At 50.6% G+C, this 27,491-nt stretch overlaps 1 protein-coding gene across 1 annotated transcript in view; it reads left to right on the top strand.

Annotated features, from left to right (window-relative positions):
• The window catches only part of LOC119406727 (ATP-binding cassette sub-family C member 3-like), a 122,767-nt gene that overhangs the window by 85,088 nt on the left and 10,188 nt on the right, over positions 1-27,491 (top strand). The window contains exons 7-9 of the mRNA XM_037673460.2: positions 2,516-2,674; positions 15,217-15,383; positions 17,647-17,841. Of these exons, the coding sequence (XP_037529388.2) occupies positions 2,516-2,674; positions 15,217-15,383; positions 17,647-17,841 (521 nt within the window). The remainder of the gene's footprint in view (positions 1-2,515; positions 2,675-15,216; positions 15,384-17,646; positions 17,842-27,491) is intronic.

Here is a 27,491-nt window from a genome sequence, read left to right as displayed (position 1 = left end):
GCATCCTATGTTCTGCGCACTAGTAGAAGCGCGAGAGAGCTGCAGACGAACGCGGCTGAAGCATACACGAAACGAGCCGGCCGCCTCCGTCGCACGAATGGCGCACGCGACAAGATCGACACACATGTGAGGCCTGCCATCGATGGCTCGTCAAGCAGAGAGGAAAGGCCCCGCCCGTTTAATGTGAACGTTTGGGCGAGTTGGTAATTCATCGTCAAGAAAATGTCAACAACTCGGAAAAACACCGCCCGTCTTTCGTCGGGGGAAGGAGCATGAAGCGGCGCCTTTTGGGCGTCACTCGAGCAGCCGCTGCGAACTTTGATCATAAGGGCGTGGTCGCGAGCGCTGACGCGCTCGCTATCTCGACAGTCATCGGTAGACGGCTCGTATATGTGCTGTACTCTCACCGCTTCGCGTTGAGATGACAGACAGCACGAAAACCGATTCGCTCCCTGGAGTAACTATATTCGCTTAAACCGACGTTCTGTGGAGTTACGCGGGGTCAGACCCGAAAGATCTAGCTGCTAGCCTTGCTACGTAAAACACTCCAATTTATTGCTATCACATTCATTGCTTTGCGAAAAAACTGAGATATTTTTTCGTACTGTCTCTTTACGCATTACATAAATTACGTGCTGCCGCTATAATTAACATGGCAGTCTAAAACCAGCACCAATTGTTTCAATGCATTATTTAACGTGTCCTTTAACACTATTTGAAGGGTCCGTTCAATTCGCCTGCGTCAATCTGAACGGCTCAAAGCGTGCACCAGAAGTTATGAAATTGTGCAGCTCGAGCTCAGTCGTGCAGGCAAAGCGCAACACCAGAAACTAATGACGAAGTGCCCATGCACGTCTAACTTTTATATGCCCAACGTACGCCGTCCACGTAACTTTCAGAGGTAGCAAGCCGCACATATGGACTATTTATGAGGTGCCAGCACACCCCACGTTGCGTAGAAATGGTAGACATGTGTACGCCGCCCAGACCTGAGTGTTGTGTAGTCTGCTACATTGCTAGTGCGCACACGCACGTCTTCACCAAGCCGGCACGCCCACGACAGAGTGTACAGAAAAATCCTGAACCAGCGCTGCACCTCTCATACACCTTTTGAAACGAACGGCGCGGTTCAGGGAACGCGATTGCTACACTGCTGAAACAAAGGACAACATGCAGCACCTCGTCAAGTGGGTGACGTGGTGCAGGCGAATCGAACGGGCCTAACATATAAGCTCACGTAGAGAAGATGGCGGCTGTCGAGCAACCAGAGCCACGTCTTCGCCTTCAAAGCTGCCCCGCCGCGGCGGCTATTTCGAATCATCAACCACGGAAGTAGAAGTACCGTCCTGGTGCTTAATCTACACTTATGTTGTAGAAGGAACATTGTACGGAGTTAGCCCAGCTACCTGTACAGTGTCACTTGAAGCTGATGTCGACAGACCGGCGGAGTGATCTCATAAGTTATCTCAGTTACTTGTCGCACCACACGGCAGGGATCAGTGTGACGCGGGAGCAACTTTCCGAAAAGCCCAACACGACGGCTGGGTGACTCGGGAAGCTCTGTAGGAAGGTGCGCTTCCCCATGGTGGCATTCATAGAGCCGTTTCGGGCGCCCCTTCGAGGCCTGCGGACAGGTATGGGCGGGCTGCCGCGCGTGATCAGCGCGTGCGATAACGTCGCGCACACTGTCAGTTGCATAGTGTGAAGCCAGTGACATCAAGGTGTCCAAGTGCAATGCGGATTCCCGCCCGTACAAGACATGGAATTGTGAATAGCCGGCGCGGTCGTGTCGCCATGAATTGTATGCGAAGGTCACATATGGTGTAATGAATGTCTCAGTCGCAGTTGCAATAATAATATCTGGGGTTTTACGTGCCATAACCACGATGATATGATTATGAGGAACGCTGTGTGGAGGGCTCTGGAAATTCGGACCATCTGATGTTCTTTAAACGTGCACTGACATCGCACAGCTCACGGGCCTCTATCATTTCACCTCCATCGAAATGCGAGCGCCGCGGCCGGGATCGAACCCGTGACCTTTGGGTCAACAGCTGAGCACCGTAACCGCTACACCACCGTGGCGGATAGTCGTGGTGGTCGGCTGCAGCATACTTTGACAGCGGGTCGGTGATGGTCCAGTTGAGTAGCTCCGTGAGGCCTTTGGTTTGCTGGTGGTCTGATGTGCTGAAGTTGTGTATGCTAGAGCCAGAGCGTAGGATATCTTCTACGATTGCTGAGAGAAAGCTACGGCCGCGGTCAGTAAAAGACCGTGCGCTAAATTAACGTGTTAGAGCAGAAAGTCCGCGACCTCAGTAGCGCAACTGTCGGGAGTGCTTGCGTGATTGCGTGCCGTGAACGTAGCCGGTAGCAACGGCGACCCGGTAATCTAGGGAGCCGAACATGGGAAACGGAGGAATCCGCGTGTAAGGTCAGAATTGATACAATTCTTGCAAAGGGACTGACCTGTGCGGCCCAGCTCATGCGATGTTAAAGGAAACAACTTGTCTCGCAGGTGGGCATCGTGGGTCGCACAGGCGCCGGAAAGTCTTCGCTGGTGCTGGCTCTGCTGCGCGTCATCAGGGCCACCAGCGGTCGCATTCTCGTCGACGGAGTTGACATCGCGTCAGTACCGCTGTCCAGGCTACGAACCGCCATCACCGTCATACCGCAGGTAGGTTCTTTTTGTAGGGGAGGAGAAAGCGCAGTGACGTACGTGATTCGCTACGTACAGTTTTCCGGGATATTGCTTCTTGAATTTTGAGTTTAACATCATTGAACGTTACCTTGTGGGGTCTGAACGATATATGCCGCCGCCCTCGGAACACACGGACACATTTCACGCGGTCGGGCAACAAAACGTATACGTTTATTAAAACAATTCTTTACATAAGGCGAGCTCGCCGGCCGAATTAGTAAACACGTAACACACTAACAATGAGTACTGGAAAACATATGACACACTCGAGACAATGTAAGACATACAATACAACATAAGATAAGACAAGATAAGATAAGACAACATAATACAATACAAATGCGAAGGCGGCGCCGCAGATGTACGACTCACCACGAGGGCCCGAGGAAAGCGAGCCGCGGTACCGTCCCCCACGGACCCCAGCGTGGCCGTCGTCCATCTGCGCATGCTGCCACCCCCAAAAGAGGCTCGCTGTCGTTTCTACGCGCCGGCCTAAATTCGCGGCGGTGATGCCAGCGCCAACGGCGCTAAACTCGGGTTACAGCAAAGCGCATCCCTGACCTTGGACGAACGTGTCCACTTACGCCAAGCACGTGCGTTCCAAACACAGCGGTCGCACCCAAGTTACGGCAGTCGCCAATACAGGGGTGATATAGCACCCCCACATCCCCCCAACCTTAAATCAAACACATATCCCGAAAAAAAAACCTTAAAACAAAACAACTACACAAGCTCTACGAAAGAACATGTGGCGTAAATGTCGCCACAGAATGTCCGTGCATTGCGACACAGCCACTGGTTGACACCGCTGCACTGGTCTGACCTCAGTCCCGGAACCGCAAAGGCAACGTGGCCGTCGGCGCGAGAAAGCGACGCTCACCGACACGTCTTCTGGTTGCGGGCAGCACTCAACGAGGGCGCCGATTTGAAGGCAGCCACGCAGGTCACGGCATGTCGGCCATCGGTGAAGACGATGTGCAGCAGGCAGCCAGCCGCGGGTTACAACTCCCACTGCGTACACTCTGGAAAGAACGGTGCAGTCCGGCTAGCAATGACATCGGCGGTGACTGAGACGACAAATGCAATGAACGGTTGCTTTCTGTTTTAGTTTAATCTTGTACGCAAGCTAAAAATGAGGGAAGCTGAGTGCAACCACTCGACGCCACGATCCAACTGGTTGTGTCTCGCGTGCAACAGGCAGCTAAGCAGAGCCTTAGGCCTAACGACTCGCTCGACACAACCGGCATCCAAAACAAGCACTCGCACAGGCGCAGAAGAGGCAGCCGCGAGGAGACATCAGCGCTGTGAGGTGGCCCTAAGCGCTCGCTGCACGCAGCATCTTACCGAGCGATCGGCGTCCACCGTCCCGGACGATGTCACGGCGCTTCGGCGTCGAGCCGCAATACCAGCAGCAACGACACCCGTGGCCCCTGGCCACCCGGCTACACAAGCCGCGACTCCCAGAGTCAAAGAGACAGAACAAAACTATTTACAGAAAAACTCGGACCACCCACGAGGCTTCCGTACTCACTCGCTTCGGGCTTGCCTACCATCCACGTTCTCTATGCTTCGCTCTCCCAGGATGCGGACCATGTGACTCTCGTACCGACACTCAACGACCTTCTTAAAAATAAAAATGAACCGCTTGCGAACAGATAAAAACTTAGCGTGCCGACAAGTTCGAACACGCCACAGCAACCGATCTACTCGCTCTCAAAAAAAAAGCACGCCGCCGACGCTGGCGATGAAAATCCCCCCTTAGGCTTACTCTAACCAGGGTCACATAAATGCTGCCCCGAACCGCGAAAACTGTCGTCCGATGCTCCAAGAGCCCCACGTTGGGCAGCCAGTGTGGGGTCTGAGCGATATACGCCGCCGCCCTCGGAACACACGGACACAGTTGACGCGGTCGGGCAACAAAACGTATACGTTTATTAAAACAATTCTTTACATAAGGCAAGCTCGCCGGCCGAATTAGTAAACACGTAACACACTAACAATGAATACTGGAAAACATGACACACTCGAGACAATGTAAGATATACAATACAACATAAGATAAGACATGAAATAAGAAAACATAATACAATACAAATGCGAAGGCGGCGCCGCAGATGTACGACTCACCACGAGGGCCTGAGGGAAGCGAGCCGCGGTACCGTCCCCCACGGACCCCAGCGTGGCCGTCGTCCATCTGCGCATGCTGCCACCCCCAAAAGAGACTCGCTGTCGTTTCTACGCGCCGGCCTAAATTCGCGGCGGTGATGCCAGCGCAAGAACACCAGAAAAGAACACCACAAGAACACCAGCAGAAGAAACCGAATCGGTATCCTTAATCTACCACGAATTGCTGCAATACTATCAGCTTGAATTGAGGTTCTACGCTCCCCCCTTCCTTCCCAAACTTTCAAGGGACGAAGGCACGGACTACTGACTACTTCAAAGCAACACATTTACGCACGACGTTCTATTGCATCACCTAAACCCAACGCCATACGACTACATCCGCCCGCACTGTAATGTGGCAGACACCCTAGCACACCTTCTGCAGCAATGCAAAGGCAGCAATCCAGCCCTACTAGCAGCAGCAACATATGCAGACCCAAACCTCCTTATGAAGCGTGGGAGATTGCGATCTCCAAGCAGGACCTGGTCGACCAGCGCCAACTCGTCGCGCGGGCCCGGCAGGCGGTCCAGGCCAGAGGGTTCCTGGAATAAAAGACCCTCCCACATTCACTTACTGACCACCTAATAAACGTTTTTCTCTCTCTCCGTACATTGTAGGATAATCCATGTTTCTGAAAAGCAAGCCACGGACAAAAAAAAGAGGAAGGTAAACGACATATACGTGGGCGCATATTGTCCGTATTATTGCGCAGTTAATACGAATCCCTATGAACTCGCCCCACTATCGGTTCATAATCCGTCTTGTTTCAATTTTATTTGTGACAAAAGTGTCGCACGTTTGCAATTATAAAAAATTTTCTCAGAAATTTTTCGGCGGTCCAATTACATAGGTTGTGATGTCGTGCCAAGCACCACCGCGGGTTCGAGCACTGGGAGCTTCATGCAGGCTGCCGCGTCCTCGTTCGTCCCGCGCCCGTGTACCGTCCGTACTGCTGCGCGCGAGAACTCGGCCCATCACCGCGAAGGGACGGCGAGCCGTCGCGCGCAGCGAGGGAGACCCTAGGCGACACTCTCCAAATTAGTGGTTTATTGCCGGGACTTTAGTACAAGAGATCAATAATTCGATACGTAACATAATTATACAGGACACCAATTAGCTAATACAAGTTACCAAATGTGGCCGCGAATGACACACCTATAACACAAGCAAAGAAAGTACCAGGTGTGGAGAGGCGACCTACCCTTCGGCCAGCGCTTCCGCGATCTCGCACCCCAGAACAGAAGAAAACAGAACAGACATAGCAACACTTAAAATGAACATACGGTGCACGATCGCGAGGCGCTGCCTCGGGACTTCGAGACCGCGGAGGGTAGCGCGCGCCCGCTGAGGCCGGAGCCCCGACACGATACTCTCACGATACGAAAAACACCAGGCTTGCTGCGACGAGCCGCTTGGTAAGCGACAACACGCGCTAAAAGAAAATGCGGGTGGCGATGCCACCTTAAAATTCCCACACCAGCTGCCGTCACGCCATAGATTTTGATGGATTTTACTAAAGCCTATGTAGTTCCTAATCTGTAAAAATGAAGCACATTGTCTTGGAGGGAGCCAGGGACTTAACATACAAAGTTTCAGGAAGTTTTGTAGATTGGCCAAAATAGGCGCAAAACATCTTGAAATCTGTCACGTCATAGTCGGAGATTTCAGCGGGAAACTTAAACTGAAACTTTTGACATCGATTTTCTCATCTAATACTAAACACATGGTGCTGGAATTAACGACACTATAGTCTTCGTAGTATAATTCATCAGTCTAAACTAATTTATTGTTGCACTTTTGTGTTCCATTAGGGGCCTCGATGCGCGCGCTCCCCTTAACGGATAACGCGCATCAAGGAACCTTATCCTCGCCCGCTCTCTCCTCCTGCCGCCTAGTATCACGGACTATCCTAACTATCATGAAAATCCTCTACATTTCACGCTAACCATTAACATGCACCGTCCATGTACAACCTTCGTCTTTCGCCTACGCTTCTCTATATAGGTAGTGTACATATTTTCATTACGCAGCATGCTGAATGTTGTAGGAGGCATGCAAAGTAATCCATGACGCCACTATTGTGGCACGGCGCCTCGCCTACTGTCACACGCACGCGCCGCGTAGTGTAAACGACGGAGAGCCTAGTGCGCCCTTACGGTGTGCGGATCGGATTACACCCCGAGGACAGCTACGTCCGGGCACCTGTGAAATAAACGCTTTTTGTTACCAGCTAGGTGTGTGTTTTTCGCGCTCGTCGAGCTCACGACAACCGCCAGCGTTCGTCATCGCCGTATGTCATCGTGGCTCGAGATACGAACAGAACGTCCACGCTCTCGGCCGAGCTGGACGCCGCCGCTGGCCTGCATCGGCCTTTCGCCTGTGATCAAAGATGCGAAGACGACACGTCGGCAGGGGCGGAGGCAGTGGGGGGTTCGGGGGAGCTGGAATCCCCCCAAAATCGCCGCCTGCCCCCCCCCCCCTTTGCCCCCCCCCCCCCCCCATGAGCAAGTATAGTCAAAATACAATGCATATGTTCCCAGCAGTGTTGCGGAGTTACCACTCCAAAATCATTCCACATTTTCACGACCCCGGAATGGAATGGGAATGGAATTAAGCGCCTATTGCACGGAATGGAATGGGAATGGAATTACGTCTTTTTCCAAAAATAGAGCACGTTTTCGTCTACGCGCTGTTTTAAATGCGAAGCATTTCTTAGCGAACCTCTGGCACTTTGAGCGTTTCTATCTACGTATCTATCTATCTATCTATCTATCTAGCCGCCTACGTCTGGGTGCTCTCATGATCGCCTCCTTAACTTGGTGTAGACCAAAATTTGCATGGGAGGGTAAGAGGATTTGACGAACATGATTGCCGGGTCATGACATGAATAACGTTAAAATCCTGTGGCGCACGTCGTCAAACCCTTTCCACTAGACACGTGTGGCACATACCCGTTAACAACGGACCGCGGTGTACGGGTATGCGCCACAGGTGATTGACAGTTTATATCTACCCAGGAACGGCGAGAACAGACATTGGTGACCTATATGCTAGAGCGTTAAGGAAAACCAACATCGCCAGCGTTTAACCGAAGAATGGAATTAATAAAAATTAGGATCCCAGTAGGAATCGAACCCAAGCGTTCTGCGTGGCAATCAGATATTCTACCACAGAGCCAAGTCTGGTCTATAAATTGGTTTGGAAAAGCAGCCTACGCAGGCCTAATAGCAGTGCAACGTCAATTGTGGTTGTGGTGCTGGCTATCTAATTTTACAAGAAAGCAATGAACACTACATGATACTCCTACGATGTGTACTCTACGATACAGGCGTCATATCAGAATAACGTCTGTGGTTCCAGTGTTGGCTCCGCTTTTATAGCAGTCTAATAAACATTACGTTTGTATTCCTATGATTCAGCAAGCTATATTGAAGCATTGCTCGACCCCGGAGGAATGCATTAACGAAAGTTACATGCGATATCCACATCACCGCACCGTAAAGTGCACTTCGTCCACCAGAACGACGCAGCGTCCTCTTCATTTCTTACGAGGCTGGGCGATGGCCTCATGCTGACCGAGGATGATGCCAGATTGATTGACAGCCGCTTTGTAGACTAGGCTACGTATGCCACATACGCCCAGGTAGTCTATGAATACGACAAACACCATCCACTGATGTTGGTCTACGTAGCATTATCCAGGCCTACCAGCCTCGACGGCCTATACCTCACCAACGCGAAGGGTGGCTTCAGGTTCCGACATGTCGCCGGCTCTGTCGACAGACAATTTGTCGACGAAATGACCTAGGCAACCACGAATTCCAGAAGCTCTACTATACTACATACTTCACTACACATGGACCCCTCATCACCACAATCACGACCGGATCCTATAACAAGTCATGACAAGCTGCTGGTGCTCACTGATCACGGTGATGATGCCCTTGTTCAAGAACTGTCAAGAACGTCTTGCACACATGCACACGGGTTCGTGAAACGGGCGTGCGTTCTCGGGACACGTATAAGCACTACATATCAGCTTACTGCTTCTGGTGTTGGCAATACCCACGTTGCCATTGGCAGCGTTACCCAACCTTAAACAACTGGTTATATTACACATATGCGGCTCTTCAACATATATATGTGTGCGTATAAAATTTATACAAATCTTTAGCGTCATTTTGTAACGTGTCGCTCAGTAAAAAAAGTTACGCCACAGTCACCTACCCGCCGCATGCTTCGCATAACATCGACTCCCACGGTACGTGGGATCTGCCGAATTTTTCAAACTTCAAACGTTAGTAAGTCACAGTCTCGAATTGAACAATAAAGCAAAGAGGGCATTGGGGAGGAACGTATTTTCCTATATCCTTAATTGCTACTACTGTATATCATACTCACGTTAGTCATGTAGGCCAGAGTACATGTTTTTTCGAAGTCGAAGGCCACAACGCATTCTCTAGGTCCACCTTTAGTTAGCTAGAGCCAAGGGTAGGCGTGGTATAAAAGTTTGAACGATCTACTAATTTGTAAAAGAGAAACCGAGGCATAAGTTAGTGTACATGGAAACCTGCGCGTTGGTTCCCATTGATACCCCCACACGAAAGTGGCGAATACTCTATGGCGAGTACCCGGCACACGTAACGTTTGCGAGAAGGAAGACATTGCATACCTGTGCACAGGCGAACATAGAAAGTTCTCCTCACTCCATCCATGCTTGCGAGGCGCGCTTTAGAAACGTGAGTGCTGACGAGCAGTGCGGCCCAGTGTTCCGTATTCGATGCAAAGGCACAAAGTGCCCGAGTGGTGCGCTGTTCCAACTAATACCAGCAGATCTAGAGGGTTTTGTTTCCCATCAACCAAATTTTAGTTTTCTCCATATTCACGACCCCTCCCGACGCGTTTCAAAACTACTTAGTCTTCTTGGACACTATACTTTTGTCAGCATAAAAATACGCTATGTCGTCATTTTAGCATTAACACATTTAAGCTTAAACAATAACAAAAAATCACCATTCGTTCAAACATGCTGACCATGCAAATAATATAGGTAGCGGGAGAACTGCCCCTATGGGAATTTGTAGGACGATTGTACTGCACGAGATATGTCACCAAACTACTATCCCTCGACCTTGGTAACTTGTCTTGCGTACTTTTGCAGTTCTTAATGCACCTGACGACATCGGCTTTATGGGGCGTTCGTTCTTAACTCGATAAAACTATCAAGATGCCGTTCCTACGTTGAGGAATTACAGGAATGGAATTGAACTGCCCGGTCATTCCCGGAGTGGCAATGGACTAAGTTTTTTCATTCCGAGGAATTGAAAGGAATAGAATTGCGGCAAGTTTTAATTCCCCGGAATAGAATTGGAATGGAATGAAGGCGCCCGTTCCGCAACACTGGTTCCCAGCCTCCCTGCCCCCTGAAGGAACCCACTTGTCGAGCGTGCCCCCCCCCCCCCCCCCCCCCAGTAAAAAAATCCTGGCGCCGCCTCTGCACGTCGGCCGCCTCCGCGTCTCCCGCAACGCAACAAAAGAAGATATAGAACCCCGTTCGCGCCCCGCACCGTCACAAACCCTTAGGATCCAGACGGAAGACTGACGAGGAGGAGAGCGAAGCCAGGGAGAATGACTGTAACGGCGAGCGCCTCAGAAACATTCCTCACCCGACGATTAACCAGAAGATGCACCGACACGTTTACTTAAGAACGAAAGAAGTGGGATTTTTAAGGGTCCGTTTTTCTTTGTTAGACACAACATTAATGAGAACTAACAGACAATCAAGCCAAGGAAAGTGTATCCCCTACGCTTTCCTTGGCTCCGTAGCGTAGCCATGGGGTGGCACACCGGGCCGTGCCCCCCTTTTTTTACCATGGGATAGAGAGAGCACAAAATGACACTCTCGACCACACTTACCTGCCCGCACCCCATGTCAGATCAAGGGCGTGCCCACCGCCCCAACCTCCGGAAAAAAATTTCTGCCTACGCCACTGCCTTGACTGGCAGTTCTCAGTTAGTTCTCATTAATGTCACGTTTATTTGTGTGTTCTTAGACCAGAAAAGTTAGTAAATATTGCCGCTCAATGCAGGCTCCAGAAAATAATTGGGTGCACTTGAACTGACGACGAGGACGTGATGAAAATGTTCTGTTAGCTCTGGGATTACTTTATGAGGGCTATGATATTGCACTCCGGTAATGTGGACTGAGACAATTCTTCGTTGACTAGGCAAGCGCAGTCATGAGTGTCACACCCAACGATAAGCCTGCTCAGAGACTTGTCGTTAATTGGGACAACTAGTGAATTACAACCACAAGTAGAGCGACTGGCTTAAAACGTGGAAGACCTGGAGTAGTTCGTTGCTGCCAACGAAAAAAGAACGTGGAGGATGCTTGAGCTTCTCCTTCAAGAGTAGAACGCGATAGCGTAATCGAACCCCGTTCGCGTCGCCTTTTCATTCACTAGCCAGACTTAGCATTTCGGTGGACACTATGCCGCGGCAAAGGGGTGTCTACGCGCGTAACACTGGACGTTTCAAACTCTCCCAGAATGGACGCCTACTGCAAGCGCGAGCCCACTGCGCCATAGTTCATATCAGTTTGCGAATCAGCCACTACACGTCCGTGAAGAAATACGCGCACCTACGCAGCTGCAGACTTTATTGGTGTTGTGGCTGATTATGATGATGAATGATGGCTGAGCGCTTTGCAATGGGGACTTGGCAGCCTTCGACCGCCTACTCGTTACGCAATGCGCATGGTGCGACTCCTGGTGCGATTAGACCGTTCTGCCACTCCATATTACATCTGGTAACATGATTCCTCGTGGTAAATAACGCCTGTTTAGGTTTTTGTTTTCAGAGCAGTTTCAAACACTGGCGTAGCTTTGCGCAGAACATTGTTTGTCACGCAGAAGGACTGGGTTCGACTCCGCCTCGGTCCCATCATTTCTATTACTTGCTCACAACCAACGACTCCAACAGTGGAATTATTGCGACGTGGCGTCTCTTTTATGCGACAGAAAGCACTATTTTGAGACAGGTTGGGAGAAGTCAGAAGCATCAGAGCAAACCTCTGCCTTAAGCAAAATCTGCAAGTGTGCGATCTGTTCCTTACACCTTGAGAGGGAATAGCGATGAAGTGAATCGATGGGAGGCAGAAGGAATAATCGCATCTGCAGCAACCAGGGAGTGCACGACATTCATATTGCCAGTAATAAAAGAAAACGGGTAAGCTAAGCTGTGCGGTAATTATAAGGTGACGCTCAACTTCATATTTAGGGAAGAGAAATACCTATTACCAAAGTCGGGTGACTTGTTTGTGATAATTGCTGAAAGTGGGAATTACTCGAAATTACTCGAAAGAATATCGACAGAGAGTCAGTAAAACTATATTCAAATTCATGAGGAAGCTTTCAGCCTAGTTGAGGTGTAACTAAATTTCATCAGTACACAGACGGACGGAAAATTTACATTGTCCTGACTGCTCAGACCACAAACTTCCGGCATTGATATTTAATCTATTGAAGACCACATACACCGCTCAACCAGCACGGCTGCCGAGATCGGCTGTAATCTTGACATTATACGACTTGGCGATAAAATAGGTCTCAAGCGACAAGCACACAGCAGACACACTTTGGAAATTGCTCATAGTGAAGAAAGTTAATGAAGCATAACTATTATTATTTGAAAGGCAGACACAAATACACAAGGACACAAAGGAAAGTGGGAGAGAGCAGCCTGACAACTGCGACCTAGAGGGGCACAAGTTACAATCAATCGCATGCATAAACATTCTGAGTTTTGGAGCTCGGCCTCTCGACCACGAACAAGTCAGTGCTAGCCGAAATGAAAATGAACAGCACCGAATCGAAGGTGAAACATGGAAGCTGACTGAAACCGTACTTCAAACGAAGAGCAACAGTTCAGAAGAGCAACGAAGAGCTCACAGTTGAGCTTCGATGTGGGAAAGAAGAGCGGTCACTCGTACAAAGTACCGAAAGGTGTTGTTGAAGAAACTGCGTCAAAGCACATTATAACAACCAAAGCAAGATGTCTCGTCAAATATTACGTATGGTGGCCTAAATTAGATCAAGCCCTTGAAGAATCGGTTAAAGCTTGTCGTGCGCGCAGAGAACGACATGCAGCTCCTGATTCCTTCCAGAGGACAAGCTAAAAATATAAGGCAGCATATAAGGCATGAACTGCCAAAAAATAGCATTTGGTTTTGGTCTATGTGTGTCCGAAATTGTCGTAAGCAACGCAGATTTTATCGCCAGCATCAGCAAGAACTACACGAGTTATTCGCACATCATTTACAAGGAACTTCCGGAGAGAGTCAACGGAAAACGGCAGTCGGTTTATTTGTGGTGAATTTCGCCACTTCGTGCAAAAAAAATGCTTAACAGCATTTGTCAGTGCTAAGTCGCCTAGCTCAAATGGCGCAGCTGATAAATTTCTAGCCACCTTTGAGAGGTCAATCAGTGCAAGCCTCAGAGCGCGAACTGTTGTGGCCGACGCATGTCATAAATGTCTGGCTGCCTCCAGAACACCTCAGGTTAAGAACGGCTGTAAGTAACCTTAGCTTATGTCTACAGAGAAATCCCTCATGGTATTCCATCTCCCGCGACCCATAGTGTAAGGCATTGTGAAAACGAGGGAAGGACAACATCCTGCAAACTCCGCTAAAGCTTTTCATGTGTATGGAGGTGACTCAGTCTGGGCAAGAGACTACACCAAAAACAACAACCAAACTCACTGTGAGCAGCGCACTTTAAAACAAAACTTACTATGTACGTCTGTAAGACACGAGCATGTGCAAGCGCCATAAAGAACAAATACGGCCTGACAGCACCAGAAACGACGAGAGTCATCAACCGGACAAGCAATGCTCGCGAACAGAAAATAATGAAGCTACAGAAATCATACTGTGAGGGAACTTGAGCATTTCCTGTAATGTATAAATGCAAGAGCATTACTTTCGTTTTGTGTGTTGCTGAACTTAGTGAGGCTGCGTCATGTTTCCGAGTATAACGCGATCCTCATTCGAGTGCAGTGCTCCGCGACCCGCCACCGTTGCCTCCCGCATCGTTCTGTACTCCAAGCGAGTAATTCAACTATGACCCCTCCACGTTACGTTGTAAGTTGCGCCATATTTGAGTCACCCGCAAAGCAAAGCCCAACGACGTGAGGATGCGTAATTTCTCTACCGTTTCTGGCCATCGCTTTCTGGCGACGGCGCGGTCACACGCAGCGAGCCGAGAGAACCATCGCAAGACAAGCTCACATTTGGACAGCGAACGCACCGCGAGAGGAAAGTTACGGCGAAGCGCAATGACTTCGCAACACCAACGGTCGTCTCTTCGAGTCAAGTTACAAAGATCTCAACGAACTATGAACCCTTTGCAGAGGTGCGTACTGTAAAGCACTTCCGAATTTAACCTCAAGGAAGAACACGCTGGGGTATATTAAGTGTAGAAATTGTAGAGAGAAAGAATAGAGGACACCGCGCCATGCACGTCGCCATCGCACGCAACCTGAGGAAGAGGGCGAAGCCTGGCAATACTAATGCGACGGCGTGCATTCCATCCACGGTCCTTACCCGACGAGGGACCACAGAGGACTTCACTAACACTTATACATAAGAAATCTTTGACCGCCTAAAGCCTGTAAAACGTTAAATTATCAGTTCATTCCAGGCCACAGAAATTAATTCAGTTAATAACAGACCACTTTTTGTTTATGCGAGGACTGCAGCGAACCTACTAATTGAGATATATGTAATATAGGAAAGATGTTACATTACGTTACGTTATGTTACGCGATCGAAAACTTGTTGCTCTGTGCTTCGGGCGGTAGAAATTACGGACATGGCAACCATCTATTTATTCCCTTGGCACCACGACGACTGACGTCAAGTCGCTAAGGGCAACAAGCAAGTTCGGCTCTGTTTCAGTAACACAACTTTATATCATACTTCATATTTCAAAGCCCTCGGCTGCTGGCCCAAAAGTCGAGGATTCGAACCCGGTCGCGTAGGTTGCATTTCGATGAAGGCGAAATACTACAGGCCCGCGTACTTAAATTTAGGTGCACGTTAAAGAACCCCAGGTGGTGGAAACTACGGCGTCTCTCGTGACCGTATCGTGGTTTTGACACGTAAAACCCCAAAAATGATTATTATTCCTTCTTATTACAAACATGGTTCGCAGAGGAGCGCATAAAAAATGATGGAATGGCCGCGAATACTGCGTGCTCGTAGCCACAGCATACTATTAGAATACACGACAACTTTTTAAGCAGCAGTATCACGACTGCACATCATGGCTCGCCTGCTATCTGACTATTGCAGGACCCCTGCCTGGTGGACGGCACGCTGCGCGCCAACCTCGACCCTCGCGAGTGCCACTCGGACGAAGAACTAAACAAAGTGCTGCAGCAGACTCACCTCGCATCATACGTGCAGCGACAACCCGGTGGGCTTCGGCTACGCACTGGACCGGGGGGTGAGCACCTAAGGTATGTCTCTTTTTGTGCCGCGTCATTACGACCCACGTAATACCGTGCGACGTCGGTATGTGGCACAGCTGTTATTTGCAATCATAGAGTGAAACCCCGCATTCGCACAAAATATATGTGCAGTGTTGATTGGCCAGAAGCCAGATAATGACAAGCGGCAGAATTATTAACAATTTACAATGTAGAGTATTCAGTTGAAGAAAAGGGTGAACGTGCCAGACACAGCTTTACCGACGTCTCGGTGGACCTGCTGAAACATTAGCAAAGTTTTGTCCAACGTTTCGAAGCTTCTGCAACTCTATATAACATCGTCGCACAATACAGGCGATGCGGTGAGCAGTATAACTTTGGTAAGATGCCAGCAACACAGAGAGTGGTAAACTTGTTCACCCTTTGAAGACAATTAAAACAAAACTCTGACCACGATTAAAAGCATTTACCTTTTATGCTAGCGCACATAGACAGTCAAACCCGACTATATCGAACTCGGGTAAATACAGTTATCCTTTCTATCGAGCTATTTTCGAACATGACAATGCTTAACGTCAGTGCATAGGAAAATTTACGGCTACATCGAACAAATGTGGATGGAACACTTGACATATCGAATATCGGGCAATGCAGCACGCCCCGAGAAGTTGCCTCACAAAATCCTGGCTTTTCGTCACGGAAGGGGACCTTCCCACATGCATTTCGGAGAGTGAGGCGTGTGGAAGGGAGCCGCGTAGATCGAGTAGAAACCATCGCTTGCGTTCTCCCGTGATTCCTCCTCGTCGCTGCCGTCCTTCGAGGTCGCTGTTCGCTTCTCAGCTGCCTTTGTTAACGCAGTGGCTGCCGTAAAACGAAAGAACTTGGCTGTCCTCCGCGAAGCTTGCGATAATCAAAACAGTCGAACGTGGAGAAAAGAAGTCTGACGTCGCCGCTGCTTACAGCATCCCGAGGAGCAGCCTGAGTATGATGCTGAAAAACAACGCCAACCAACATTAGGACCAAGGCAGTCGAAGCTTCCGGCGCCCATATGAGAACGCACAGCTGCTTGTGAAGATGTTCAGTCGCTGTTTACATCGATAGCTTGTTTTCTCGCCTACGACTCGACCCTGCATATAGCCCGCAACCCCAACTATCAAACCTCCGAAAAAATTAAAACTAAAAACTTCCCCGTGTATTCCCGTAAGCCACCTTCCTCGCTTTATCGTAAAGCAGTGCCGTGAAGCCAATATTCGCACTGAAATTTGCATCGAAAATACGCTGAATTTTTTAAAAGTTTCATAACAAATTATATAATATATCGAGCTAATTCCCGCTTTTAGCGAGTTCGAGATATCCGTATTCGACTGTATGTGGGCACAGTGAAACAGAACATATTGGCGAAGTGTGATTAAGCTAGCAAACGCATTGTCTTAAAACTCGATTTGAAATTTTGGCATTACTTCGGCATTTCGTACAAGCATCTCCATGTGACAACTGCTGTGAAGAAACAGCGGTAAGTGCGCATAAAACAATGGCGTTCTCCTCAAGTCAGCCGTCGAGGTGTATGCCTTCATTTTTTAAAATGTCACCTTGAATGCCAAAAAGCTTTTCTATTATTTTGCTTTATTCGAGACAATGAAGGGCTTGTCTTGTTTTTATTTGCCCACTGAGCGACCAAAGTTTCGTAAGTTGAGTTGTACTTCCATGTATCTTGTACTTCCATGCATCTATTAAGCTCGTTATCGATACGCCAAGACATATTACCATCGGTATAAGTCTTGGGTCTGTATTGATACCGTCTGATGATTGATGCCATTGGAGACCATGAATCCGTATTTTTTCACGTTACATCTAAGTCCTGGTGCTCTGCATATCAGCCTAACACTGTATATCTGCCTTTAGGCAAGCAACGGCAACGACGCCTATGCAACAGTAAGAATGTGAACGCGTTCGCGACGTCATTTTCTCTTGCTCGAAGCTGAGCGACTTCAAATGTGCCAGAGCTATGCGGACACCCTAAACTCGATTTTTTCCTTAAGTTAAGAATATGCTTGGCTTGAAACTAGCGCTGCGAGGTATTCTGGAATCTTCCTAAGAATCTCCATCGACTTAATACTTTTCTTTAGCGTCCTCTGTATAAACCTGCAAGTTTACCAATCTGCAAAAGTCTATCAACGTCCTTCTAATCGAACATGCTCGTGCCGCTCATTTACAGCCGCTTCGCTGTTGTCTGACGCGTACTATCAAGTTATTTTCTTCTTGGAAATAGCAAACTAAGAGCCGCTCTGTGCAGCGTGGGCCAGAGGCAGCTGGTGTGTCTGGCGCGTGCCTTACTGCGGAGACCCAAGATCCTGGTGCTGGACGAGGCCACCTCACAGATGGACGGCGACACGGACAGCCTGATCCAGGCGACGCTCAGGGAAAGCTTCGCCGCAAGCACCGTGCTCACGGTGGCACACAGGATACACACAGTACTCGACTATGACAAGTACGTGACAAAATTTACTTCCCACGTGATCTGCCCATTACAATTAGGCCTCGTGTTAACTATCGCAAAAGTGTGGTGCTCGCAGAGATCTAGCAATAACTTCCTATTGGCGCCGGTATTGATGTCAAGGTCATATATCTGGGCATTCGTGTCCCCTAACAGGATGAATTCGGCCCCATTACCGAATTCCTTAATATCCGTGCTTATGCAATTCACTATCTCCTGATTCCTCACGGAGCAATTATTTCCCGTATACAAATAAGCTACCCGTAGCCGCGTTTTCTTTCGACTTGCTGTGCCCGAAAACCGAAGGTGCTCTGGGCACGTTTGCTTCACTCTATCCCATTTGGCCCCGCGATGAATTAGCATTTTAATATCCTTTTCCTCTCCTTTCTGATTTTCTCCAGTTGTGCCCCTCCCAAACATTATTTCCAATATGCGGTGACTCTTTCAAGTATCTAAGTTGTGTTTCTGTAAGCGCAAGAACACCTATCTGTGCTTTGTTTAACTGTTCCTCAATTTCTAACCGTTGTGCTTTTTCCTTCCACCCTGCACATTTAACTTATTGTTATTTTATTGTTATCACCCTTTTAAGTGCGCGGCGCTTTAGGCGCCCTGCTTGTCGTCCATCCACAGATCTTATGCGGCGTGATCTCGCTCAAAATGAAATGGTCAATACAGCCCTAAAACAAAGCGAGCAATGCTGAAAACCAGCCTAAAGTAAACGAACGAGGTCAAATAATATAATTAACAGAAATAACCAAGAAGTAATCGAAAGAATTTACTTAAAATCTCCAAAACGATTTGGAAACATGCGGCTGACTCCCGTGCCGTACAATAGAGGGCGCTACCGCCTCGCCAAGCGCACAATTGCTTCAGTGGGAACTCTACGAACGGGAATCGCTGGGCGCCCGTCCTACGAACTTCCTCAGTGTTCACAATAGTGGACCTGAAATAAGCGCAGGATTTAGAACTACACCAATCACTACACAAGAATGAATTAATGAATGAACTTTATAATAGTTCGGGCGAGGCGGGGCGAAGAGGGGCAAGGTGTGTGACCGGGCTAGTTGGTATTCCGCAGTGACGTGAACAGCGCGTGAACCACACAAGTCCTTGTCGGTTATTCGTCCTTGTGTGTTTCACGCGCTGTTCACGTCACTAGGAAAGAGGGGATTGACCCCGATCCCGTCCCACCCTCCGTCAATGATGACGGCGTCAGGTGACGGCTTCAAGTCCTTGGACCCGGGCGGCATCTTCGGCTTGCCGGACGGCCCAAAGTTGGTTCGTCAGCTTGTCGCTGGTGGATGCCGCCTTCCAGCGGCAGCGTTGCCGACGCAGCAGCAAGAACCACATTCTTTTTCGTTTACCTTTTTTTCATTTCTTCCCAATGCTACCTGTGAAAGAGTCCCCCTGGTTGTTTTCTATGTTACTGGTTGACCGTGGCCTCCGGAGGGCCCGCGTGTCTTCGAAAGAAAGCTACTGCGCGTCCTGCCAATAGCCAACCCACCTCATCACCAAGCGTCCGATCGAAGTGAATTTTGTCTCTTTAAAAACCATCTCACCCGTACACTTCTCTATTTATTTCCACTACCTTGAAACTTTCTCTCACTAATTCCCCTGTAAAGACGTTTATTAGCGGGCACTCGGCGACGATGCACGACAGCGACAGTCAAGGCGGGGCCGACTCTCAGCACGAGCTGCGTTCTCTCCGAAAGGAGCCGAAGAGGGCGACCCACTAGAAGGGGGTGGAGAGGACGACCCACTGCAGAGTTCCGAGGCTTCGCTACAATTAGCCCGGGTACGAAAAGGGAGCCGCCTGGCGACCTAACGGCTTGTCACTATCAGTGGGTTATGGCAGGCCTTGAGGCGCTCCACGTTGACAATGTCGCGGCCTCGACGGCGCCTGTCCGAAGATGGGTCAATGGGATCGATCAGATAGTTTACAGGGGATGTGCGTTCGACGAGACGGTAGGGACCTTCGTATATGGACAGTAGTTTTGAGGAGATGCCAGTTGCAGTGGTAGGGACCGAGAGCCATACGACCGCTCCAGGGAGGAAGGTGAGTTCAGACGTGGTTGTGTCACCGCGAACGCTCCTCTGCCGCTCTCCGTCATGTGTACTGAAGGTCTTGGCTAGTTTGCGACAATCTTCAATAAGTCTGGCTGTGACAGAAATAGGCGCACACTCAGATCGATCCAGCTTGTATGGAAGGATTGTGTCGATTGTGTGCGACGGGTGCCTACCATACAGCAAGAAAAAAGTCACAGTTTCGCCGCAAGGGCGAAGCAATGAATGCGATAGCAAGAAATTAATGTTATACGAAGTGAAGCTCGCCAATGGATACTCTCAGTTTGAACAGCGCTCGTGTTGCAAAGGCGGCCGAAGCAGCGAAGGAAACTAGCGTGCTTCAAGTGTCGAGCTGTGACACTTGATAGTTCTCGCTCATCTTCTGTTTGTTCGTTTAGAGGCGTCCCTTGAGCTGGAGTGACTTTCGTACGCTCCGTAACATGAGCGCGGACATCACGGTGAAAGCTTGAAACATTACTCTTCCCCTCACCACGAGAAAACCGCGCGAGCAGACAGCGGAAGGGCAAGGTTCTCCCTGCGCAAATATAACAAGAAGCGAGCGAGCTCGCCGACGACTTTTAGATGCGCCCGTCGCGCTCCTAGCGCCACCTCGCTGGTAATGAAGAAACGCTTATTATAGCCTGCCGTCTCTGAGTCCGTCCAGCGGTAAAGCCGTTAGCCCCGTTAGCTACGTGGAGGATCTGCGTTTCGTGGCGTAGTGGATAGCGCCACTCGCTGCGGAGCAAGAGGTCCCTGGTTTGATTCCGCGCTTCGGAAGCATTGTTCTGAACTATTTTTCTTTGGGGCTTTTATATATATTAAAATAGGGGTGTTGTACGTCAAGAAAGGGTCAGACGTTGCTTTGCGAAAGGCTCTTTATCAGGCAGGTCTGGCTACCGGCGAGCGCGTGCGCGAGCGACAACAACGGCCACCGATCGTCGTCGTCGTCTTCTGTAACAGCGGAGCGTCTGTCGTTCATATTCAGTACAATTATTCCCCGCGAAATAAGGAGCCATCCTGGCGACCTAGGGACCAGTAAACACGGGAGGGTCGTAGCACTGCTTGATTCTAGACACGTGGACAATTTCCTGGCCACGGCGACGATGGTCAGGAGATGGTTCCATGGGCTCGATGAGGTAGTTCACCGGTGATGTTTTTTGGAGTATACGATATGGGCCGTGGTACTTGGGGACCAACTTGGTGGAAAGGCCAGGAGTAGCAGAAGGGACACGCAGCCAGACGAGCGAGCCTGGATCGTAGGATGGAGCGTCAGTGGATGCGTCGTGGTGGTGCTTCTGGCGCCCTTGGTCTTGTGTTGTGAACGACCGTGCCAGTTGGCGGCATTCTTCAGCGTATGTAGCGGTTTGGGATAGAGTCGTGGACTCGGAGGCGTCAGGTCTGTACAAAAGAATGGTGTCCATGGTGCAGGAAGGTTCGCGTCCGTAAAGGAGAAAAAAAGGGGAGAACCCAGTAGTGCTTTGAATGGCGGTGTTATAGGCGAACGTAATAAACGGTAGTACTCGGTCCCAATTTGAGTGGTCTGACGAGATGTACATAGACAGCATGTCACCAAGGGTGCGGTTGAAGCGTTCTGTCATTCCATTGGTTTGGGGATGATAGGCGCTTGTGGTACGGTGGACGACGCGGCACTCACGCAGCAATGCTGTGATGACGTCGGAGAGGAACACGCGGCCACGATCACTTAGCAACTCTCGAGGTGCTCCATGACGTAGGACGAGATTGTGCAGAATGAAACTGGCAACGTCTTTTGCTGTAGATGAAGGAAGAGGTGAAGTTTCGGCGTACCGCGTGAGGTGGTCGACGGCAACGATGATCCAACGGTTACCGTCTGCAGTGCTCGGAAGGGGACCGTAAATGTCGATGCCGACGCGGTCGAACGGCCGGGAGGGGCACGGCAAAGGTAATAAGGGCCCGCCGGCGTGTTGAGGAGGAGTCTTACGTCTCTGGCATGTGGAACAAGCCCGAACGTACCGTTGAATAAAACGGTACATACCACGCCAGTAATATCGGAGCCTGATCCGAGAATACGTCTTGAGAAAACCTGCGTGGCCACATTGGGGGTCATCATGGAATGCGGAACAAATTTCGGACCGCAGGTGACGTGGAATGACGAGTAGCCACTGACGGCCACCGGGTGTGTAGTTTCGTCGGTAAAGCACGTCATCGCGAGTGGTGAAGTGCTCGACTTGACGACGCAACGTGCGAGTAGAGGGAGGAGCGGTCCGACCAGCCAGTATGTCCAGAATGGATGCAAGCCACGGGTCCTTGCGCTGCTCAGATGGCATGTCGGCGATGGTGAGGGCAGTGGTATCACAGAGAGGGCTTGTGCAGCAGGCAGGGTCAGAAGAAAGGGGCGAACGGGAGAGGGCGTCGGCGTCCGAATGTTTGCGGCCGGAGCGATACACCACGCGGATATCGTACTCTTGTAGGCGTAACGCCCATCGGGCGAGGCGACCACTTGGATCCTTTAGTGACGACAACCAGCAAAGGGCGTGGTGGTCAGTCACGATGTCAAAAGGGCGTCCATACACGTAAGGCCGAAATTTCTCGATCGCCCAAATAATAGCCAGGCACTCCTTTTCGGTGACAGAATAGTTGCTTTCGGCTTTACTGAGAGTTCGGCTTGCGTAGGCAACGACGTACTCTTGAAAGCCGCCTTTCCGCTGCGCAAGAACAGCGCCCAGCCCGACACCGCTAGCGTCTGTGTGGATTTCTGTGGGTGCAGATGGCTCATAGTGTCGCAAAATAGGCGGCGACGTAAGGAGGCGGCGCATTTCGTTGAAAGCATCGTCACAAGGGGGAGACCACGCCGAAAGATCACTAGAGCCGGTGAGGAGCTTGGTCAAAGGAGCGATGATCGTCGCGAAATTGCGAACGAAGCGCCGGAAATAAGAACAAAGACCAATGAAGCTTCGGAGCTGTTTGATGGTAGTCGGTTTGGGAAACGCTGAAACGGCTGTAAGTTTGGCTGGGTCAGGGAGAATGCCGTCTTTCGAAACCACGTGGCCTAGAATCGTAAGCTTTCGAGCGGCGAAGTGGCACTTCTTCAAGTTCAGTTGCAGTCCCGCGGCGGAGAGGCAAGCGATAACTTGCTCAAGGCGGGCTAAATGGGTCGAAAAATCGGTGGAAAAGACGACAATGTCGTCTAAGTAACAGAGGCAAATATTCCACTTGAGGCCTCGAAGGATCGTGTCCATCATTCGCTCGAATGTAGCTGGCGCGTTGCACAGGCCGAAGGGCATGACTGTGAATTCGTAGAGCCCGTCGGGCGTGACGAAAGCTGTTTTTTCGCGATCGGCCTCCGCCATGGGTACCTGCCAGTATCCAGAGCGCAGATCTAACGAAGAGAAGAATTCTGCTCCCTGTAGGCAGTCTAAGGCGTCGTCGATGCGCGGCAGAGGATAGACATCCTTGCGGGTGATTCGGTTGAGACGCCGGTAATCCACGCAGAATCTGATGGATCCGTCCTTCTTCTTCACCAGCACAACTGGAGAGGCCCAGGGACTGCTGGATGGTTGGACTATGCCACGTTTGAGCATGTCATCGACCTGGTCACTGATGACACGGCGTTCGGCAGTTGACACACGGTATGGACGCTGCCGCAATGGTGCCTGTTGACCGGTATCAATACGGTGAACAACAGCTGACGCTCGACCTAAGGAAGGCTGGCCGCGGTCGAAGGAGGCTCGAAAACGCTGGAGGAGCTTGACCAGCTGTTCCTGCTGCCCAGGCGTGAGGTGGGAGTCGATAGATTTGCGGAACACGTCCATAGGAACTTCGGTGTCAGTTGCAGGTGTAATGGCACAAGTCGGTAGTGATGGCTTGTCTGGAAGCATTGGGTCTTCGAAAATGCAATCCAAGGTCTCAAGGGTCCCCAGACACTCGCCACGTAGTAGGATATACGGGCAAGCAGAGACGTTGCACGCGTAAAGTGCCGCGGAACCGTTGGAAAAATCGATGATGGCAAATGGGAGGAGGAAGGTTCGGTGGCGCGCACTAGTTATAGATGGTTGAAACAGTAGGGTCGAGTTAGTGGCAGCAGGGCAAAACACAGGCACTAGAACGGCGGACAAAGGCGCGATGTGGACGTCGGCTGCGGCAAATACGTTAGGCGCACTGCGGTCGTCGAGGTCAGGGCACGGAGTCGTCAATGTCAGTTCAGCACGAGCGCAGTCGACGAGGGCCTGATGGTCAGAAAGGAAATCCCAGCCTAGTATGACGTCGTAGGATGAGCGAGGAAGAACGACAAACTTGACGGCATACCAAACATCTTGAATAACAACGCGAGCTGTGCACTGAGCCGTCGGTGCAATGTAATGCGAGGTCGCCGTACGCAGGGCAAGATTGGTAAGCGGCGTTGTGACTTTTCTCAAATTGCGACACAGTTTTTCACTAATTACAGAAACTACAGCGCCTGTGTCGACAAGTGCACGTACGGCGACACCTTCTACTTGTATATCGATTTCGTTTGGCGGATAAAGAGGAGGTCTTGAAGAGTTCGACGACAACGCAGTTCTTGCCTCCGGAACTGCGGCTGTCAGTTTTCCTCTCGTGCGGGGCTAGGGCGGCGATGCATCGGGGAAACGGATCGGCGACGGGGCGGTGATGACCGGCGGGGGTCGAAAGGGCGTCGTGGGGAAAACGAGTCGGCGAGAGGAGAAGGAGGTCGTTGGGGACACGGAGCAGCTTGATTTGTGGAATTCCCACCGTCCTGAGACTGGAGGTTGCGACGGCGACAGTAGCGTGCTATATGCCCCACAAAACCGCACGCAAAACATATGGGCCGATTGTCGAAGGTACGCCATGGGCTAACAGCAGAAGGTCCGGATGTAGGAAGGGGTACCATGCGTGTGGGCGGCGTCGGAGTGTAGAAGGACCCGGTGTCCCGGTAGGTGCCAGAAACAGTTGGGGCCGGTGGTCTGGAAACGATCGCAGCGTACGTCAGCGGTGTGGTGACAGGCGGCGATGGCGGTAGTGCCTGCGCTACTTGTGTCTGAATGACCTGGCGCAGGCGTGGGTCTAATGGTGTCACTGGCTCAGGTGTTCCGGCGACAAGGGAAAGTTGACGCGCAACTTCCTCACGGATAAACTGCTTTATATGTGGCAGTAAAATGGTATGATCAGAGGTGACGTCGTTGACAAGGGCGGAAACCTCGGCTGTATCATCGGCTGCACGTCGCGTCGAGATGCGCTGCTTTCGCAACTCGTCGTACGACTGACAGAGTTGGACCACGTCGGCGACAGTCTGAGGATTTCGAGCAACGAGCATCTGGAACGTATCGTCGTCGACGCCTTTCATGATGTGCTTGATTTTGTCGAGTTCGGGAAGAGATGGGTCGACGCGCTTGCAAAGAGACAAGACATCTTCGATGTAGCTTGTAAAGGTCTCGTCCCTGCGCTGGACTCGACTACGCAGACGCTGTTCCGCGCGAAGCCGGCGCACGGCGGGACGACCGAAGACCGCGGCGATGGTTGCCTTAAACGTCGACCAGGTGGTGATTTCACGTTCATGGTTTTTAAACCAGAGGCTGGCCACATCAGCGAGGTAAAAGCGCACGTTCGTGAGCTTGTCGCAGTCGTCCCATTTGTTGGAAGCGCTTACTATTTCGTACTCGACGATCCAATCCTCCACGTCGTGCTCGTCGTCGCCGCGAAATACGGGTGGGTCGCGTTGCCGAGGCACACCAGTACAGAAGACTGTCGTGGTTGCGGTAGCTTGCGAAGGGCCGGGAGCAGTCATGGTGAAAGGCGATGGTAGCGTCCGATTGCGAAGTTCCAGGTTGACGGGAACCCCGGCTCCTCCACCACTTAAAATAGGGGTGTTGTACGTCAAGAAAGGGTCAGACGTTGCTTTGCGAAAGGCTCTTTATCAGGCAGGTCTGGCTACCGGCGAGCGCGTGCGCGAGCGACAACAACGGCCACCGATCGTCGTCGTCGTCTTCCGTAACAGCGGAGCGTCTGTCGTTCATATTCAGTACAATATATATATATATATATATATATATATATATACACGGTGCGTGACGGCGGCGACGGCGACGGCAAAATCCAGCCGAGAGTGTCCATATAATTGCTGTCGCAATAAAAGGGGGAAAACTAGTAGGCTCTGAGGGGCGTTATTGTAGGCGTAGGTGACGAATGGCAGAATAGCATCCCAATTGGTGTGATCGGCGGCAACGTGCACAGAGAGCATGTCGCCGAGCGTGCGGTGAAAGCGTTCGGTGAGGCACATGGTCTGCGGGTGGTAAGCAGTAGTTTTGCGGTGAACAACGTTGCACTCTTTGACAGCAACATGCATTCGTTCATTGTGAACAAGGCACCCGTACTGGGCGCCGAAGCGTAAATTTTGTTGTTGTTTTATTTTAGTTGGCGAGTGTACGTTTTCTTCGACCACGATCTTTCCTCGCCAGACGAGTTCTCGTCAAATTCTAGACTTCACTCTTTGAGAATGGCTTCGACGACTTCCGACAAAAAGACACGGCCTCGCTCACTGAGCAGCTCCTGCGCAACGTACGGATCGTCGGTAAGGATCGTCACGTAACGCAATCAACGTAATGAGTTTGTTCAGACGTTGTTGTATTTAGCGTAAAGTACGTAACGTTTGTGGCGTAAATGTTGGCGGGCCCGCGGCTTTTACAACTACTGATGCGACCGTTACGTACGACCAATGGGCAAAGCAGTTTCGGTGTTCATTTTCCGTTCACGGGGCTTCCGTCCTCCCCAGATTCCGCGTCTACATGCGCATCTTAAAAGTCATGCAGTAGCGTGTCTGGGCAGTTGGTTTGCCGGTGTTTATTGCGTTGTCTGCCCGTGGTCAGTAACCATGAACCGTGCGGAAGCGTCTTCGCTGTGCAGTGATGAAATACTCGTAGAAGTGCGGCAGAGGCCCGCACTGTACGACCATATTCTGAAATCGTATTGCGACAAGCAGCTGCAGAACGACGCCTGGCTGGAATTTTGAGAGATGGAATCGCAGCTGAACGATCGCTGAGAACGCGCGAGCTGCGAAACCTTCAAGCCAAATACTTGCTGCAGCATATAGTGTCTGCGGCGATGCGCGTATTGGTTGCTGAAGACGCAGGCATAACTTAGTAGGATACTTTCGTGGCGTTTATTGGTTGTCGCTCAATTTAGAACCTTTTTTTGCACTCGTATAGCGATGTTCCACATTGCTTCATGAAGGCAGAACAGGCATTCATAGAAGCCAAACTGGCCGCCCTAGCCGGACCTCAGCCGGACTAGAGGGCAGACGCGACATGCGTAATTAGAGCGATCGTCACGTATCCCCTTTAGTCCAGCCGGCCCAGCCAAGGCCAAACACGCGAACCTTGCTAGACTGCAACAATTGTAGCGAAGACGCAACGCACTTTCAGAACGGTGACTGGCGCGTCATAAAAAACGTACCTTACCGAAAAGCTCAATGTGAACATACTAGGTCGTTAGCAACGCAAACGGACAATGCAGCCATTACGCGATACGACACTTGTGACAGATGCGACTGTAGTGTGAACCCGGCTTGACGCAGCATGAATAGGTGCACCACGAAGGAGGCCACATCG

This window comes from Rhipicephalus sanguineus, chromosome 10 (genome assembly GCF_013339695.2).
Source record: "Rhipicephalus sanguineus isolate Rsan-2018 chromosome 10, BIME_Rsan_1.4, whole genome shotgun sequence".
Lineage (NCBI taxonomy): Eukaryota > Metazoa > Arthropoda > Arachnida > Ixodida > Ixodidae > Rhipicephalus > Rhipicephalus sanguineus.
Note: the sequence above shows the minus strand (reverse complement) of the source record. Positions and strands in the feature narration are given on the sequence as shown.